The 19663-nt window shown below is 50.1% G+C and overlaps 1 protein-coding gene across 1 annotated transcript in view; it reads right to left on the bottom strand.

The window, feature by feature from the left end:
• Positions 1-19663, bottom strand: part of ADAP1 (ArfGAP with dual PH domains 1) — a 39781-nt gene that overhangs the window by 1948 nt on the left and 18170 nt on the right. The window contains exons 5-10 of the mRNA XM_048961488.1: positions 6382-6494; positions 5217-5363; positions 1534-1617; positions 1122-1184; positions 655-726; positions 245-473 (exon numbers count right to left, since the gene is read on the bottom strand). Of these exons, the coding sequence (XP_048817445.1) occupies positions 245-473; positions 655-726; positions 1122-1184; positions 1534-1617; positions 5217-5363; positions 6382-6494 (708 nt within the window). The remainder of the gene's footprint in view (positions 1-244; positions 474-654; positions 727-1121; positions 1185-1533; positions 1618-5216; positions 5364-6381; positions 6495-19663) is intronic.

Genomic DNA, 19663 nt, shown 5'->3' with positions numbered 1-19663 from the left:
TCACCCCATCATCACCCACAGAATCACAGAATGGCCCAGGTTGGAAGGGACCTCAAGCATCATGAATCTCCAACGCTCTGCCACAGGCAGGGCCACCAACCTCCACATTTAATACCAGACCAGGCTGCCCAGGGCCCCATCCAACCTGGCCTTGAACACCTTCAAGGACAGGCATCCATCCCCTACTCCAACCAATGGGAAATCAACTGTCCAAGGCTGTTCTCCAGACCTCGTGAGCACACACCTGCGTATTCCTGAGGCAGCATTGGCCTGCTGATAACTTTCTGGAAGGTGGTAATCCACTCCAGCTGGTCGTCCTCCGTCTCGCAGGCAAAGAGGAATTTCCTGTCCGGGGTGACGATGGTGATGCCGTGCTGCCAGTGATTTCCTTGTGTGGATGGCGGGAGCCCTTCCAGGACTTTGTAGCTGTTTTCCTTGCTCCCAATGAACACTTCCCCTCTTGCAAAGGCATCCTAGAAAACAGTAGCCAGGAGCACAGAGTGCAGAAGCTGAGACCAAAAGCACCACAGCCCCGCAAAGCCCTCCACCAGCAGCAGCCCAGACCCAGCAGCACAGAATTCCAATGTGCCCTGCTGAGCATCAGCCTGGGTTTTACTGCAGACTCAGTACTCAGCTTAGGCCCCTTTCTCTTACCAGGGGATCCTTGAAATACATGAGCCTTCGGTCATCCATGGTGAACCATCGCTTCTTGAATCCTTCTGTTTGCTGCAGAGTCAGAAAGTGCTGAATTACACCCCAAAGTATGAAGTGCTTTGCTCATCAAATGCAACCTGGCAGCATCAGGGCACAGAGGCAGTTTCGGGTGGCTTGGAGGACCCTGCTGGGTGGCTGGGAAAGGCAGCTGGGGGCAGGTGGGCCAGTAGCAATGGCCAGAGAGCATGGAAATGGGCTGGGTTCATCTGTGAGATGTTTCTGGATTATTTTTTTTATCTTTTGGTTCCAAACCCAAACTTCAGGTGGAAAACATGTATTAATGTGCTTACAGTGTTAAGGCTTCACCTCTGCAGAGAGGACAAGATTGTCCCACCAGCAGACCCTTCACCATCCCATACAGAGCAAGCCCCGGTTTTGGGGGTGTTGCAGAAACAGTTATAGCCTACCTTGGGCCCTGTTTTCTCCATGTACCCCTCCTTCAGGTAGTTTCTAGAGAGCTTTGGCACCAGCTGGAGAAACCAAACAGGAGAGAAATGAGAGCACAGCATCAGCTGGAGGTGGCTGGGGAGAACCTGCCCGAGCCCCACTGACCCCTTTGCCACCAGATCCCAACCACGTGGTTGGCAATTCCATGCAGGTGAGCCAACCACACGTCCCACAGCGGGCTGATGAGATGCTCCCTTTGATTTTTTAACATTTGGCCCATGTATCTCTTAAGCTGAAAGTGGTCTGAAGGCCCTCCCATCGCAATAATTTTGGCAGTTATCACACAGCACACACTGAAGGACTGAGCACTCCCCAGAGCTTTCCTGCTTGATAACCCTAAAAAGAAGGAAAAAAACAATCTGGAAAACTTACATCAGCATCGCTGGCTCCAGGAAATGCCACTTGTAAGTAGTGAAAACGTGCAGCACGAATGGCATTGAACCAATCCACTATTTCCTAATAAGAGGAACAAAAAACAGTGAGCACCACAGCCTGCACGTAACAAAGCAACACCATCCTGCTGCTCTGCAGCTCTCCCATCCCTTTGTCCCAGTGACATGAGTGCAGTTTAGTGCTATCCCTCAAAAAACAAGAAAACAAAATCAAAGTTAGTTTGGTAAAGGGCACTCAGCCCTTTAACATGAAGAAGATCTGGTAGCAGCACTTCTCATCCCCGCTCCCCATCTGCTCGTGTTTAAGTCAGGTGTGGGAGGAGGAAGGTCAGCAGAGGGAAATCCAGCTGGTGGCTTTGAAAAGAGACTTCAGGTGATCCAGGAGCCATCGCTCAGGATTAGCAGAGCCTGAAGTGCTGGGGAGCAGCAGGATGCACAGCACCATGGGCAGGGTGCTTGGCAAAGAGCTGGTGAGACCCAGCGTGGAGCTGGCAAGACCAGAGGTGAGCCCAGTCCTGCAAACATGGATTTATTTCCCCCTCACTGCACCCCGCCTGCACACAGATGCAAATCCAGGCTAACAGCTCCGCCGCCTGCTCCCCATTTCCAGCCTCACCCCTTTGAATGCAGGGAACACAAAGGACATCTGCCTCATTCTGAGGCCACATGACTTCCTTCCAGATTCTGCTGCAAGAGTGGCCGGGCATCTCTTCATCCCTGCACTGCAGCCCACCCATGAGTCCCATACCCAAGTCCCAGCTCAATGCCCAGATGCTGTGGCTCTTCTTTCCTTCCTTGGAATACATCTCTTCCCTTTTATTTTCCTCTCCAAAACAGTTTGGTTAACTTGGTCAGTTTTGAACTCATCTGCTGATTCGCTTCTGGTGAGATCACAGAGCCTGTGCTGCACTGGCACCTTTCTGGAGGTCTCACTGGAAAATGAGATGCATTTGCAAGAGGTGTAACAGCTGCACACATGCACACTGAGCTGCAGGAGAGAGAGGGCTGTTATGGGTGCGTGTGAGGTGTTACTGAGCCAGACTGGAGCTCAGCACAGAGCCCATCCCACTTCAACCCTCTGAGGTGAAGCTGCTGCAGCGCAGGAAGCACTGTGAGAGCAACCTCAGCCCTCACTAACATTTACATACACATTTTCAAAAGCAAACTGAGCTGAACAGAAAAACCACACAAAAATCAGGTTACTTTACATGTTACTTTGGAGATCTCAGTTATAAGAAGTCCAACTTGAGGCGCTCAAAAATGGTCTATGGTATCAACAGCCATCCTTAACAGCTCTGGTATTCTGGCTGCTTGGTGAACCTACTTCATGCTGAGAGGGGAGAAAACGTACCAGGACACACAGACAGTGCTCTGGAAAACTCTGACCTACTTGTCTGAGCTTTTACTTATCACTTGCTTTTCCATCCTAAGCAGCTAAGCAGACCCCGGATAGCAGCACAAAGAGGATCTGCAAGAGGAACTGGCTCCTGAAGTTAATGATGAACATTACAGACTAGAGGCAATGAAAAAGAAGCTGTAACATTGAAGTGGTGATGATTCACAGAATCACCAACTGGAAGGCAACCCTGACGTCATGATGGGGGTCACCTCCCCGACCAGTAGGTCCTGCCATGCAGAAAGCAGAGGACGAATCTCTCATCGACTTCAGACTATCAGTTTTTTTCCCAGAGCCAGAATGATCCACTGCCACATCACAGCTCTTTACATAAGCACACATCTGTGTCTGCAAAGCCAAGATGCACAGCCTCTGCTCCAGACCTGAGCCACTTGCACAGCCATGGCAGCACCAGGCAAACAACCCTGCATGAAACTGCATCTTCTCACTGCTCTTCCAGCTCAGCAGTCCTGAAGTCAGCTCCTCCTGCTGCTGACAATGGCCCTCCTTGCCTGTTCTGAAAGCTCTGCTGTAGCTCAGGAATGTCAAAGAAGAGTCCTCAGCTCATTTATCCAGAAAAGATTCAAAGATATTGGTTTGCACTGTGTAGAGGCCTTTCCTGGAGATGCAGCCCGCCTCCGAGGATGCTAAGGATGATGGTAAGCTTGGGGATGGCAGCAGCAGCTGCTGTTGTGATGGCTACAGGAGAAGTCCTGCAGAGGGAGCTTCAGTCCTTGGCAGGAGATCAGTGCGGTGAGAAATCGGCTTCAGCACCCCATGTGTGCCTGGAGCCCTGCCACCATTGCTGCCTTCAGCCAGCAGAGCAGGTCCCACTGCACCGTGCCTGAGAAATGGGACTCCAACATCACTCTCCTCTGCTCCCCACCTAAGGCCATCCAAAGGCTGGGTGCCCTTTAACAAACTAACTTTGCTCCCAGCAAAACAGGCAGAGTTTGACCAGCCCTTGTTGGCACTGGAGCACGATGCCAGGTAGAAACCTGGGACAGTTTTTTTTTGTTAAGTGGACGCAGAATGAGATGCATGCAGCTGCATTGCTCCAACCAGCTGTGTGAGTGCTCAGACTCCCATAGTGAAAGAGAAAGCTCCTCAGCTCCTCCCGCTCACATCAAGCATGTTGCTCTTCATTTCAAAGGAGCTCAGCACAGCTGATGATCCAGAAGCCCCTTAGGTCACAATGAAGTAATGCCTGAGAGCATTTGTGCCCACCACGCAAAGGGAAGCACAGAGGAATGCTTCAGGTAGTATGATCTGGTTACTTGAGATCTGCATCTTGGGTTCCTTCCATACGTATTTTCAAACTACAACCCTCATTACGCATTGCTGCCTCCCACAGCTGTGATGGAGACTGGCACTTCAATGCACAGAGAATCAGGGATGGGGTGCATCTTCAGCCCCAGCTCACCCCAATGGCCTCGGTCCATCTGGTGATGAGCACGTGCTAAGAAGCCTTCAGCTGCACACAGCTGCCCCATCCTGCAATGCTCTGCGGAGCAGCAGTGATCCAGGTTGTTCCTTTGGCTTTAATTTCCTTAGCTGCCTTACTGCAGTGAAGGTTATCGCCTGTGATGAGCTTACATCCTCGTTCAGCCAAAGGAGCAGAGCAATTTCAAGGAATTTGAGAGAAATTCAGCTGAGGTGTTATCAGACAGCATCAGAGCCGCCTGCCCAAGCACTGAGCAGGCAGCAGCAGCCACCAGGCTCAACCCGTGAGATCAGCCCTGCTCACAGCAACTGCCTGCCTGCATGTCACAAACCACTCCATTCAAGTGGGCATCTGGTAGAAAAATCAGCTTCTTTAACACAGCAAAATTCTGCCTTTGCCGAGCAGACTGTCACAAACCACAGACAGAGGCACCTCCTCACCAGACAGAAGCTGGTGAGATGCAGCTTCTACAGGAAAGAACTCCTTCCTTTGGCGTCTGATTAACTCGTGGCCATGGAACCACGACACATTCTGCAGCACAGCCCTGCAAGCACAGTGGTTCCACTTGGGCTGACCCCTTGAACACACTCTGTGAGCACTGGGACTCTCCTCTCACTGCAAAGGCCATCGTGTGCCACATCCTCCCTGTGCAAACAACTGCCCCACACTGCCGAGCATCCCACTGATTTCCACACTGCAAAGTCCCACACCCCCCCCCCCCCCAAGTCACAGCTGGGTTACTGACAGGTGTGCCCCAGTCTGGCTGCATGCAGCACCATCCTCCAGGAGCACACGCAAGGCCCTGCCACCCCCCTGCTCTCACCTTGCCATCTTCGTGATAGACAAAGATGTTCCTTGTGCTATTGTCCTTCAAGTACGTGATCTGCAGTCCGTGTGGGTTCCCGATTTTTGCAGGCTGGAAAGTTGCATTTAAGTGTTCAATCTTCATAATTGCTTTGGGTTCTTTTGCCTGGAAAACACAGCTGAGTGAGCAAACACCTGAGAATTGGCTTTTAAACCAGAATGCAGTTTACTGTGTCAGAAAAAAATTCCTCACGATGGAGGGCATTACCTGAAACATGATGCTCAGCCCACAGACCTGCCTGGTGATAACACAGCTGGGGCTTTGCTTGGGCACAAATGAATGCTTTCTGCCAACACGGCAAAACGTTCTGCTGCTCTGCAAAACTCAGCAAAGTTCAAGGAGATTTCAGATTTCAGCCCAGAAGCAAGATAGGCAGGTCAGGTCTCGAAGACAGCAAGGATGCTGTGCTATGAGCAACTTCATGACTCACAGGTAATGTGGCAGCAGAGCAGGTAGCCTCAAGCTACCGGAGCTCATAGCAACTGAATCCAGCACAGGCACTGCTGCAGCTGTGGCAGAGGCCTGAACTGCTCTCAGTGTTCTACTGGAGCTGAAAGCTCCTGAGGCTGTGATGGAGGCATCCTCCTCTCTGAAGGTGATCATTGGAGGTACCAGGGAAGAGCAAAAGGTCATAGAAAACACCTCAGCTCCCCCATTGTGTGTGCAGAAAAGCAGAATGTCTATCCATTAATCACAAGGGCAACGTTCATGGTAACAGCTCTGTATTTCCCTTCCAGTACATGAAATCCATTCTGGGGAAAAGGATGAATGCTTCACTGCGTGGCACTGAAAGAGGAAATCCTGAGGGCTGTGAGGTGCTGTCACAGGCAGCGCTCCCTCCCCCAGAAGGGAACCATGGGTACAAGACCCACATCAGTTGGATCACACAGGGCCAGAGCGGAGAAAAATTCATGGTGGAGAAAGGAGAGCCAAGAGCAACACAGCAGGCAGTGGGGACGGCTGGTCAGCATCTCCCCACTGCAGTGACTGGGGACTGAGAGCAGGTCCTGCACAGCACGGCGGCCAGCTGGGACATCAAGGACACAACGCCTGCGGAAACTCCTTGTGCACCAACGCTCTCATAGCACGACTTCCCACCCCCACAGCAGCCCCAGGAACTCACGTCGTTCTTGTTGAAGTATTTCAGTGCTCCTTCCCTCTCTGACAGCACAAACTTTCGGCTCAGGAACTGCCCGTTGTCCCGTCCTCTCTTCCACAGAAACCCTTCTCGGTACCCTGCGCACATTGAGCAAAGGGGCAGGGTGAGGAGAAGGAGAGCCACCTTCTGTTTGTCTGAGGCAGAATTACACACAGGTCCCATGGAAAAGGTGCTCTCCTTCCTGTAGTTTCAACCGTTTCGGATTTTTGGCTCAGGCTCTCAGGAGGTAGGATTTTCAAGCTGTACCTTTATAATGACTTACCAGTGGATGTGAGGATGTGCAGAAAGCCCTCATCCAACCAGATCTTCAGATAGTGGTGCATATGACAGGAATGCAGGCTTCATTTTTAAAAACAGATTAAAAGATGCACAGAAATCCCCCAGCCAGCCCTCAGTGCTCACTCTACAGTACAAACCATATGTTTCCATGCCATAAGAAACGCACAAACACACATAAACCACACACACAAGTGCATTCAGCAACCAGGGCAGACCAAGGTAAGAGTGGCACAAACAGCTAACGATGCTAACTGAAGACTAAGCACCTGTCTGGCTATCGTGCCTCTGCTGACAGTCAAAATGCCACTTTCTTTTGCCTGGACGTATGAAATCCTACGCCAAATGCTTTCTCCAGATCCTCAGAGAAAGCTGAACGTGAGGGAAAGCTGTCAACATCTGGCAGCAATAAGCGCCATGCAAACCCCGCGCTGCTGCGAATGCTGGATGCCAACTGCAGGGCCTCACCACCACGGGCTGCACCGCAGGCTGCTGGCACGCAGCGCAGCCAAGGGGCTCATTGCTTGGTGCAGATGTAAGCAGTGGAAATATTTAAAGCTGTCAGCAGTCCTTCCCTTGGTTCTTTATTTAATATGGGTCACGCGTTGCAGCAGGGCTTTCTTTTAAAGCACGAAGCCACACCGCTGCCTGCCCAGCCCTTCCTCTCAGAGCCCTGCAGTGCAGAACACACTCTGGGTGCTTGGGGCATTGACACCCACTGGCAGCACTGCACAGACACCAGACCAGCAACCCGAGCACCAAAACCAGAGATGTCTGAGGCATTACATGGGCAGAGCCCTTACCCTGCCCACTCAACCATTCTCCAGGCTTGGGAGAGACCCCCCCCCAAAGACACAAGTAGCACTGGTGAGCTCAGCCAATCCATTCCACCCTACCCCAACTGCGGACATTTCCCAATATCAAAATACAACCAACCTCTGGGAAGGCACTCATAGCGTGAGAGAAAGAAACACAGAGTGAGCAGAATCATCCTCAGTCTGACAAGGGGAAGCAGCAAAACCAGTCCAGGGCAGCAGCGCTGGCTGGCCCCCTCTTATCACTACTGTGGCACAAATTAATTCCCCCAGTGTGGGGAACAACAGCATCTGACAGGTTGTATCAGCAGAACCACTGCGTGCTCAATAGTGGCTGAAGACAACAGAGCTGAACAGGGATAAGGGCTGCACAACGTGGGGCTGACAGCAGGCAGACAGGCTGCAGGTCCTGCCCAGCTGATATGGTCATAAAATGCAAGATTTGCTTAATATGAGGGAGAAATGCTGCCGGGGCCCTGAAGGTAGGAAGCTCTTAGTTGAAATACACCCACCTGAGTTAGCTCAGCTCTCAGCTTCACAGCCTGACCGCAGCTCCTTGCACAAGCCATGGCTGCGGGTTGCCTTCATTCATTCATCCAGAGCACTTTGCTACAAGTATCCAAGAGGTACAGGGTGTAAGGATGCCCTGTTTCTCTTCTCTGCAACAAATTTATTGTGTTTTCCCTTAGCACTAAAGGGGTAATGAATAAAACTCATTGCTTTTCCCCAAGGAGCTGCAAATGTATGAAGTACACTGAAAGCAAACCCCTGTCAGACTGGCACCCCAGTAGTTTTATATGAGAAGGTGAAAGCACAGAGGGGGTTGGAGAGCTGCCCAGGGCAATACTGTGAGCCAGCATCAAAGCCAGGCTGGAAACCAAGGCTCCCATACCATCTTATGTACGGACACTTTCATCATTATGATCTCCTTTTTTTTTCCAGCCCTTTGAGCCAAAACACAGCATCTGAATTCACTGTGTTCTCCTTCGGAGAAATTAAAAAAGAAAATAAGAATGCTGGCACTTTCCACAACCATTGCCTCTGCAACAGAGCTCCTGGCTACTCTCACAAAGCCAGCTGCTAATTTTGCTGTACTTTGGCACAGATTTCCTTAAATCCTTTGCTTGCTTCTTTTCTTTCTTCCTTCCTTCCTCCAGGGCTGTGTCCTCGGGAGCCGCTCCTGCGCTCTGCCCAAACTTGCTGCCTGCTCCCCTGTCACTGCTGATAAATGCAAAACACAGCGAACTGGATGTGAACCGAACATGAACTCATCCAGCTTCCCCAGGCTATCAGTATGTCAGCAAGACGTGTCCTCAACATCCTGATCTAAAAGACAGTGCAAACAGCTAGAGAAGGTGTCGAGGAGCAGAACTGCAGGATGCTGCAGATGCCGAGCTCCTACTGAACGTATGGGAGCCGCTCCTCGCCTCCATGGGCCGCCCTGCCTTAGCAACAGCTTCCAGTTCAGAGCTACCGGGCCAAACCCAGACCTTCAGCAGGGCTGCACTCATGATGGTGAAGCAAAACAGCCAGCAGCACAGCTTCAGGGCACACAGCACTCCATCACCTGCAGGTGCAGAACAAAGGCTGCAGCCGCCCGCTGCCATTGCGCTCGGCCGCCAGCACACAGCCATGACTGCCAAAGGGACACTTGGTGAAAACCAGCACTCTTTAGGAATAACATCCCCGTGCTTGAGCCGCTTGGCATTGGGCAGTTCTGGCACAAACCTGGCTTGTAAAAAGGCCACCAAGCAATTGTGACAAAGTTGGCCAACAAATGGCATGCACATAACCAGAATTCACACCTCTGGAATGGGCATTTTCGACCCACTGTGCCATTTCCAAGGTAAAAAGAGGAACCACCACTTCTACATTCCTTTCATCACCACAGCTTAAGCTCCTTGGGAGAAGGAAAATGGAATTACCACGCTGGTTGCCCAGAAACAAGACGGCCTTGTGCCGGCTGTGCTGAGTGCACGTCTGCAGCCCCTGAACACAGCCAGACCCTTCAGGTGCTTCAGCCTAACCCAGCTTTATCACAGTGCCACAGAGGAAGCAAGCGAGAGGATTTGTTACCAAGACAGTCTCGCATAGATAGCATCTTCCCACCCGACTTCCTCCAGCAATTTGTTCAAGTTCCCTATTTTTAAGAAGAGGAATATCACCACTTCCCCACGTCACTTATGGCCAGTTGTTACTGATGGGGTTTTTGGTCCCTCTGTGCACACAGGTTATAGGAAGTACCCAAAATTACTTTCAGTTTCAGCCTTTGTTCTCAGAGAACAAGAAACCACTCAGAGAGGGCGAGCAGAGCAGACCCACCGGCTGGAGAAAAGAACACATGCTTGGACTTTGCTTTCTCTCATCACACATCAAGCATTCTGAACTTGGAATTAAACCCTATCTGCTCTCTGGTTTCTTTGGTGCTTAATCTGCTACTTCAGCTGGGAATGGAGGCAGCAGAACTGCTGGTTTCCATGATTGTCACAGTGGTACAAGCAGGCCTGGTGCAAGGCTTTGAGGAGAAACATTCATGTACCCAAAACCAGACATAGTAGTAAGACAGCACTTCAGCAAGGAACAAATGCATTACTGTGCTTTCTCTCCTGCTCTCACTGCCAGACAGAGCATAGAAGGCTGAAAGAGAGGAAAACATTTACTCATACTTGTAATCCAAGAGCAACTGCATTTTCCTCGAGCTCAAGCAGGGCACCTCCATCTCCAAAAATAGGTTCTTTCCTCCCAGCAGTCAGACAAAGTGCTCTGACCCCAATTCTGAGCTTTGTAGATGAAGATTTAAACACAACTACATCACATCGCTTTGCTGCTAAAATTACAGGGTGAACATCAGCACTTCTGCACGTCAGAAGCAGAGCCATCTGCTATATTAACAGCATAAGATGTTAATTAAGCCAGAACAGGAGATAGGAACTCACTGGAGATGATGTGCCAGCTCGTTCTGCGAGGTTAAGGAACAGCGTAATTATTTGGAGCAGCTGAGTGGAGAATCCCTGACACTGATGTCACAGTTTCCTTTTAGCACAATGAGTCTGAAGGATATTTCTTCAGAAATAAACCGTTTTGTCCATAATCAAAGAGCTGGACAGAGAGAAGGTGACGTGGACCCATGGTTTCCCAGCGGAACAGATTTCAAATAACATTACAGAAAGAACTGTAAACCTCTTGTTTGGCTGCAACAGCGTAAATTGTTGGGTTTGATTGCTTTAAGCAATAGCACTTCTTCCTGCTCTGGAAGCAAAAGCCTCAGCAAGGGGCAAATGGGCACCTGTTGAGTCACCCTGGAATGCAGATAGCTTCCCTGCCCCAGGGAGGGCACTGGGGAGGTAAGCTCTTGGTGTGCCCTATGCTGGGATGGGTGCCTGGCACATCTCACGTCCTGCCAAGTGGGACTTCTCCATTTTGCAGCACTGGCAGCAATCCCACCTTCCAGACACCTCTTCGACCCACCCCGAGAGAAAACACCCCCACCCCATCACACACCCCAGGATCCACCACGTGCTGACCCCGACCCGGCACACGCATTTTAGAGGGGAGAGTTTCCCAGCTCTTAATCAATCAGCGCTCTCCTAATGAGCACTTAACATGCAAATTACCTTTCCTAAAAGGCCATTTTGCAGAGAAAGGATTCTCGTTGCCATCCAGTCTGCCTCTGCTGCCATCCAGGAGCTCATAAAACAATTACTGCCCTGCTGCATTGTAGTGCCTCAGCTATGGATGCAAGCAGCTGATTAGATTGATTGCTTCCACAATACCCAATTAACCCACTCACTCTGCAAGTGATTGACTTAATCAAAGGCAATTAGCTCTTGAATGGCTACATCACACACAAAGCCGGGATTTAGGAGATGATTGAGATAACACAGACCTCTGGTTGGCCTTCCAGGGGAACACATCACTATTAACGTCCAACTACCTGAAACCACAGGTCGGTGGTTTTGGGTGGCACACAGTGAGCAAGGACGGCGACAAAGGGAGCGATGCCACGTGCTGCTGCTTGGGGGAACCTCAAAAATGCCAACGTCTCCCTCCGTGCTCCTGAGGACTGGCAGCACCTAACAGCTGAGACGACCTCAGTGATGATTCCCACCCCTGACAGCTTCAGGAGTCAAACCACAAGTGCCCAACACACAAGGTTGTCTCTCATTACCAATCCTCCCAACAAACACGTCCTTACAAAACCCTCTTCCATGCTGAGCTCTTGCAAGGTGACTTCTCCCACAACGTAAAAATGACGAGCAGAGAAACAGGTGGGGATCCACTACCAAAGCAGTGCAGAAATAGGGTAGCACAGCCCTCAGCAACTGCTCTGCCTCTGATCAAACCTCACAAAGCCTGCCCCGCTCTGGGCAGCACAGCCAGCACAAAGCCTTACAATGGGATGGTCAGGGAGAGAATCCCACTCCCCCTAAAATAAGGGATAGAGAACATTGTACAACATCCCTGGGACAACCCATACACTGTGTGAAACAGAGCCAAACACATTGGCTCTGCAGAAAAAACCCGTGGGGCTGAGCTGAACAGTGCATCCTGGTCCTGAGATTGATGGAAAAAAGACAAAGTCTGTCCCCATCCATGGGTGTGCTGTATTTACATGCAAGGTCAGCCCTGGGTTTCCAGTCCCTTTTAATGTCACTGTGAACACACTTGCATTGCTGGCACACAGCTGAAAATTCAAATTGCTTCTAAGCAAAGCCCCAATAATAATGCTGAAATCCATTAAGCTTGTGATGTTTGCCACCATTTAAATCTGATTAAAATCATTCATGACACCACTAAGCCTAACAGTCAGAAAACACTCCTGTCAATTCCGATGTTTCCCAGTGTAATCCAGACCCCCTTCTTTCACCAAGCTGTCAGCTAAAGGGAACCATAATAAGAGATTATAAACCTAATCCAGCTTCCTAAGCTGTTTTTAACCAGTTTCTTTAATCACATGCTATCATTCCCTACGGAGTAGCTCTCAGGTGACAAAGATGTTCATACAGCCTTCAATGCTCCCTGAAGGTATCTTGGATGGGATCCCATCACACCTTGCCTGGGTGAGAGCGACCAAACCGAGACAGGTGGGGACAGCAGGGTGCCACCGTTGGGATGAATGCAGGTGGGGATGGAGGTGCAAAGGATACTCGCCAGAAAAAAACTTCCACTGGATACAGCAATTCCTGCTAAAGCTGCTCTATCAGCCAGAGCTCCCCTCCCTGAAAATGCTATGGAGGAATGAACAGTGGGGAAATATAATGAGGTGTAAAATCCTCAAGTCTTTACCTGACCACTGTAGGCAGAACAGGTTCGGTTTGCACTGTAGAGAATACATCCTCCCTTTTATCAGATTATCAGTTTATTTCATAACTGATCATCGATACAGTACAGCTTCCCTGGTAACTTAATTACAGAGCAAGCGTTTACATATTGAAGATAAGGCAATAGTTAGCTGCTGCAGTGCAATTAGATTGTATCTGCATTGAGAGGTTAAAACCCTCTGCTACAGAGCAAGTCTTTACTGGAAGCCTTGTGCTTGTGTTACTGAGAATTGGACGTGGAATCTAATTTTACTTGGAAATCAAATGCTTCCTCCTTGAGTGGCATTCCTGCACGGCCACCTGGGAGCTGCTGGCTGCTCAGAGAACAGCAGTTACAGGTAAATAACCTTCACGTTTTCATCTCGTGAATCCAGTCTGCTATTACAAAAAGGCAGTTGAAAGCTGAGAGGTTGGCAGTGCGATGTTCATCCCTTTTACCAGCACTGAATACATCTGAGGTCTGATTTACAGAGAAGCTGGGAAAGAAGACATTTAAGGACAGGCACGCAGCGCCAAGTCATGGCAGCATCCCTACAACAGCAGCATTACTGTGCTGCAAGCTGGAGTTCTAGCACAAAATCCCAAACCAGGGATCAGGGCAGGACGTGAGCAGCCCAGCAAGCCCTCCCTGCAGTCACTGAGCAACAAAGCGCACAAAAGCTGCACAAAAGGATGCACCAGCAAGAAGGAAGCTGAGGCACAAGGACTGCCCACCACACTGCAGAAAGCACTGAACTTTAAATGCCCAGAGCCCCACACAGGACCAATGGAGATGGGCAGCATTCCCTCCCTCAGCTTGCACCACGGACGGGCTGTGCTGAGCTGCGCACTGCTGAGGCTGAGGCTCCAAATGACTGCAGAGCCCCGGGCAGCACCTGAAGGTCTGGGCTTCCCTCAGGCCGTGGGAAAAGCCAAAATACATTCCAAGCCCTGAACAGTTTTGGATGGATTTTCTATTTCCCATACCAGCAAATAAAACCTCAGCATGGGTGGCAGCTCCCATCGATCAACCCAAGCAAGGATGAGAGGAACTTAACTGCTGACCAGAGCTTTGCTGAAGCCAGCAGAGAACTTCACCACTGACTTCAAAGCAGTTTAGGATTCTCTCTCCAGGGCATCCTGCTCCGAAGCATTCCCCCCCATATAGGCAGTGCTGCCACACGACCATAAATCAGGGAAGCCCATCCTCTCACACACCCAGCGTTCCTCTTTGTTTGCTTTGAAGAGAAATCCAAATGGCTGTGAGCACATCTGCTGCAGTGCTAATGGCTCCTGATCATCTATTATTGAGTATTTGACACATTTACAGTCAGGGCTATTGCTTTATGCAGGGAAGGGAGAATTTTTAATTTAGGACTTATTGCAATCCCAGCTGCCCCAGAAAGCCCTGGTTTGGATGCTCCCAGCACTGTAGGACGGGGGGGAGGTGCATCAGCAGCACAGCCACAGCCTGGCTTTACTTTACATTGGCTTTACTGAACCTATTGCCCCTCAGCCCCATAGCAGGGTGGTCCCACTGTACGACCTCCTGTAATTACATAAATCTGGGCTCAATCCTGGCCTGAATAAATCATTGATCAAGATTCCTACTGCCATCACTATGCTGTAATTCCTCCTTCCAGTCTCTGCAATGCGCATAAGGTTGAAATTCACACCCTGCTGTGCACCTCTCTTGCCTTTCAGACATTTTGGGGATATGCTGCTGTTAGCACTGTGCCACACCACCGCTGCTCTCACAGAGCTGGCGATGGAAACAAACCAGGATCATCCACGCACCCACCCTGACTGCAGCAACATCTTTAGAAACAGTCCCATTGGGAGAGCCAGGGAGGCACCTTCCAGTCCTATTCTGCATCCAAGAGAGAGCAGAACGTGGAAAATTCTCTGCTGCATCCAAGGTTTCAAGGGGAAAACTCAGACAAGGGAGAAAACACAACGCACACCTCTCAACTCTCTGCTCCTCCTTCTTTACATTACCATTACTGCAGCACAGCAAGCTGCTGAGCAGCTCTCTGCTGAAGGTCTGATAAGCTCATGCCCACTCATAGCATGCTGACCTGCTTCGTCACGCAGCACCAGATGCCAAACCTTCCCCATCCTTCCACAGCATTACAGAATTCACAGCATTTTATTTTTGGAGCCCAGAATTACAAAACCCACGATGGAGACGGGCTGAGCAGAAAGGCAGTAAGAAATGCTCACACTTCTCAGCTGAGTTTGATTTAAGGCTCAGCAACAACATCCCAGGCAAACTCCAGAAAAAGACATGACATCACTCCGGAAAAACGCTCTTTATCTGGTGAGAGACAAAAAGTGCCTGGCCCTGCACAGGTCTCCAACACAGAACGGATCTTTAATAGCAATTCAATTAAGCTCGGATGAGCTGCCACGAAACCAGTGCTTTCCATGCACCGAGTTATAGCTTACTTCCTCCCCATCCCCACCCCTCCATTACCCAAGATGCTGCAGCAGCCTTCTGGCCTCAGGGCACTGTGCTACAAAAGCACTGCAGAGATCAGGACACCAAGAACTGCCTCCAGAAACCTCCAGAAACAGAAAGGGCTGCCTCCCCCATTCTTTCTCTGAAAGTTTATTGTCAAAAGTGTGAAGAACCGGTCTGATTTTTCTCTTTAGCTCTACTCCATTTAAAATAGATTAATTTACTGACTGTAGAAACCCAAGGTCACAAGAGCAGGCGGTCTGAGCAGCACCAAAACGCAGTATTTCAATACCATCCCAGACAGGGAAAGCTACTGAGGGCTGACATCAGTAATAATGGTGTTTCATACACCCCATGATCCCACAGCTCACCAGGCAGCCTGAGAGCCCAGAGGCACACAGCAACCCCATGGAGCTCCCCATCCCAAAACACAGCGATGTCTTCAGCCCCCAACAAGCAGCAATCCCATGACTGCTGCTAACCCAGCACATAAACCTGATGCCAAGCTGACCACAAATGAAACATCTTTGAGTTGAATTGGAAGACGTAAATCTTTCTGTCGGGGATGATGCAAAATGAAAGAGCACCTCTTACTCATTCTTTTTTGAGGGGGAAAAGAACAAACCCTAACCCAGCTATTTGTACAAAGCACACAGAGAGGAAAAAAAAAAAAAAAAGAGAGAGAAAAAAGACCAAACCACAACTATTTAAAATTTTATCAGCCAGCCCTGTGCGCTTGGAGTAAGGTTTGCAACCTGTACCATTCTGCTTCCCTATGTTCCTCCTATTGCAAGAAAGCTGCTGCGGGGCTAATTATAGAAGCTTGGATGGAAGCTGTGTTGAAGGCAGCCTGACAGAACCAGCTGTTAACACTACAGCTGGAGCCCCAGGTAGCTGTGAGCACGCAGCCTCAGCTGGCAGAGCCGCATGCCCTGCAGCCAGCAGTGCCAGTGCCCCACTGGGCCAACTCCAGCTCTCCCACTCAGACCTACACCTTCTCACCTGCTGCTCTGGCTGCCTATGTGCTTTCAGGAAAGCTGAAGCCAGCAGCACGTTGCTCTGCACTCCTTGCTCTTTTTGTAACATCAGCTATCTGTAACAGGAATGCTGATTTCCCCCACCCCAGCACTGGGTCACTGCAGCACTCAGAGTTCCTGGAGAGCACAGAGCAGTTCCCAGCCTTTAACCACAGCCCAGACAGAAGAACAGCAGAAAAAAGGCAAAATGCACCAAAGGCAAGAAAAGCTTTTGCATTTGCAGCTTTTTCTGTTGTTGCATGCTGTTGGCACTGCATGCTTTCATTTCAGCAATGCAGAGACACGGCACAGCACCCTCCTTTGATTTTAATGGAGCCTTCGTTAGATGGCATCACATTTTTAGAGGGGCTGCCCAGTGTGAGAATCAGCACTTAGCAGCACCGACAGAAAGCAGCAAAAGGCTGAGTCAGTCTCTGGGCGCATGACATCGCACCGCCCTGCCAAAACACAGCCTGCCTGGCACCGGGACACGCAGCGCAGGCACATCCCTGTCACCAGGAACAAAAAGACGACAGCCGTGCTGTGATCGCATCCTTCTCCTCAGTCTGGCTTGCTAAACAGCTCTTTGATGCGCCTTGTCTGCGCTGCAGCACGGTCCGTGTTTGATGTTTAAGCCATTTGTATTGCAAAGCAGCTGCTCCCCGAGCCAAGGCTGTGCAGAGGGCTCTCCAACAGCCCCAGCTCCACACGCTGCCCCGGCTGGACCCGCTGCTGATGTCTGGCTGGAAACCATATGCAGTGCTGTTTTGGGGATGTTTTTCTGATGGATGCTTCCCCTGTGAGCCCAGCCAGCAGTGTGTGCTCTGCACAGAGAAGGTGGCAGAGAGGTGACCTGCCCTGTGCCACACTGCCAAGTTCTGCTGCCCAAACAGAGCAGTGGTACAGCATGCAGAGGAAGGAGAAGCAGCCACCATTTGATCGGAGGCAATGACAGCATTTCCCTCAATCCAAGTAGAGCATTCCCCTCAATCCTGGAGCAGATGCTGTGTAATATTAAATGCAGGATTAAACCAGGAAGGAATATAAAGGGCACTGAACATTGGCCAGTGGTGATGCAGATGCTGTCGTGGCCAGGACACAGCACAAGATGCGGTGTCTTCTGCCTCCCCCCCCAACATCCCCATCGCTGGGTGCTCCCCATCCCCAAAGCACCAAGCAGCAGAGATGCCAATACTTTCAGTCCTGCTGGGGAAAGATGCTTAAAAATAGCATGCTTTTCTCCCAAATCACAAAACAGCAGATCTAGGCTCCAAAAAAGAACCAAACACAGAAATTACAGAGTGCCACCACCAGCTCTGGTGGCAGCCGGGCCAGCAGGAAAGGTACTGACCAAGCTCACTCACCAGCATTCCTCTTTCCTTCACCATTTTTTGTGCATGACCAGCCTGTCCAGCAGTCCAGGCATGGCCAAGGAAGAGCACATGGGCTCTGAACAGGCACTGCGTGCTTGGTGCCGTGTCCAGCAGCAACCTCCAGGGCTCAGGAGAGTGCTCCCAAGGCCAGTGCCTGTGGAGCCTGGCTCCCAGCATGTCACCTTCCAGCCACCCGCAGCTGATGTCATGCCAGAGAACAGAAGCTCTCTGTGCCTCTGGCTGCATGAGGAGGCTTCACAAGGCTGCTTGCTGGAGGGATGCTTCTGCTTTAACCCACTCCTGACAAGGGCACAACAGACTCTGGTAACCTTGATATTCAACTTGAAGAAAAAAAGAAAAAAAAAAAGAAGTAAAGCTCTGAAGTAGCTGCATTGTGTTGGCAGACATTCAGGTTTTGCAGTTCCAGTACAGTCAGCCACATACCCTTTTCTGCTGAACATTCTTCGATTATAATCTTGCTTGAGCAAGAGCACTTTTTACACCTCTGCACCAGGTAGAAATCCACGTGTAATGCTTGCCCTCGAAATGCAACCAGTGACATCATCTGCAAAACAATTGCACTGCCTTTGCAGGGGCTTTGTCACTCTACTTTCCCTGCAGCATCTCCCCACTGCTCCAGGCGCGTTTTCTACTTTTCTATCAGTCAAGGACTGAGCAGCCAAGATCTTACGGACAATGGCAGGATCAGAACAGAGATTTGTAATAGGATTTTGCTGAAATCCAGTAAGAGCCCAATAGTGGAAGCAGCTGCTGGAGATTTACTGGAAACCATGATTTAACAGAAAGCAGTAGTGGTGCAGTCATGATGTGTGCACCAGCACACACTGCACCGTCACGTCTTCCTATCACAAAGCATCTCTTCTCCTCTGTCCAAATCTCAGATCACACAGAAGTCTGCATAAGGCTCCACAAAACACCGTGCTGCCCTCACTCGTGCTGCTTTTCAGCAGCAGACCTCTTTGTATCTCAGTCTCCACGTCCATAAAGGACTTACTCACAGGGATGGCAGAGGAAAGCTAGAAGCACCAAAAGCACTGGGCTGGGATGGATGCTCTGCAGACCACTGAGCGCAGCTCACCTTCCTGCTGCACTGCAGCCAAGCCTCAGCCTGAACACAGGATTCATCAAAGAAGGACAAGAGTGGAACGTGCTGGAGCTGAGCTCAAAGCTGGGCTCTAATTCTTAAGCCTTTCGAGCACGAGAAGAGAGTTTTATCCATTTTGTGAGTAACATCAGATAACGGTGACATTAAAAACCAGCCAGAACAAAGCAGCGGCTCCACTTGGAGGCTGGTCAGGAGAAATAAATTAACTGGTTTCTTTGTACTGAAAATTCCTCTCCAAGGGCTAAGATCGAGGCTCGCTAAAGCTTTCTGATGCTCTGCTGGCCAATCTGTCCTGCATGCACTGAGGTTAAACAAAGATTTGCCTTCACAGAAGCTCCTGACACACTCGGGTCTTTGGATGGAGATTACAGATGGAGCTAAGTTGTATCTTCAGAAATTCAACTGCAAAAAATGGCAGAACAGCCCATTATAATCAGGCTTTTCCCAAATTTCTCTCTATATATAATGTAAATCAAGAGCCTCAAGTCACTGGCATTAAGGAAAACGTGCCAACATAAAAACAGAAGAAAGGAGAAAAGCTCTTAATTTGCACGGCTCTGTTCTCTTCACAGACACGCAGTAAGGATTGGCTTTAAAGACTGCTTATAACTTTGCATCATCCACATGGATTTGAGACCTTTTGGGCATCTTCCACCCAGCTCACAAATGGGCAAACGAGAAGCCCGCTAATTTACTGACTGCATTCTGACGTTGTGAATTCACTGAACTTGGCCATTTCCTGCAAGAACCACTGATGACAAAACAAAGACAAAAGGCATTCCACGAGGAAACCCCCGACCACCTTTCCTTTGTAGTTGCAGCCACAAACAGCTGGAACCCTGCTGCCTTCCTTCTGCTCCCTTCTCTCTGCTCCTTATC

The sequence above is a fragment of the Lagopus muta genome, chromosome 15, assembly GCF_023343835.1.
Source record: "Lagopus muta isolate bLagMut1 chromosome 15, bLagMut1 primary, whole genome shotgun sequence".
Lineage (NCBI taxonomy): Eukaryota > Metazoa > Chordata > Aves > Galliformes > Phasianidae > Lagopus > Lagopus muta.
The sequence above is the reverse complement of the archived record's forward strand: the minus strand, read 5'-3'. Positions and strand labels throughout refer to the sequence as shown.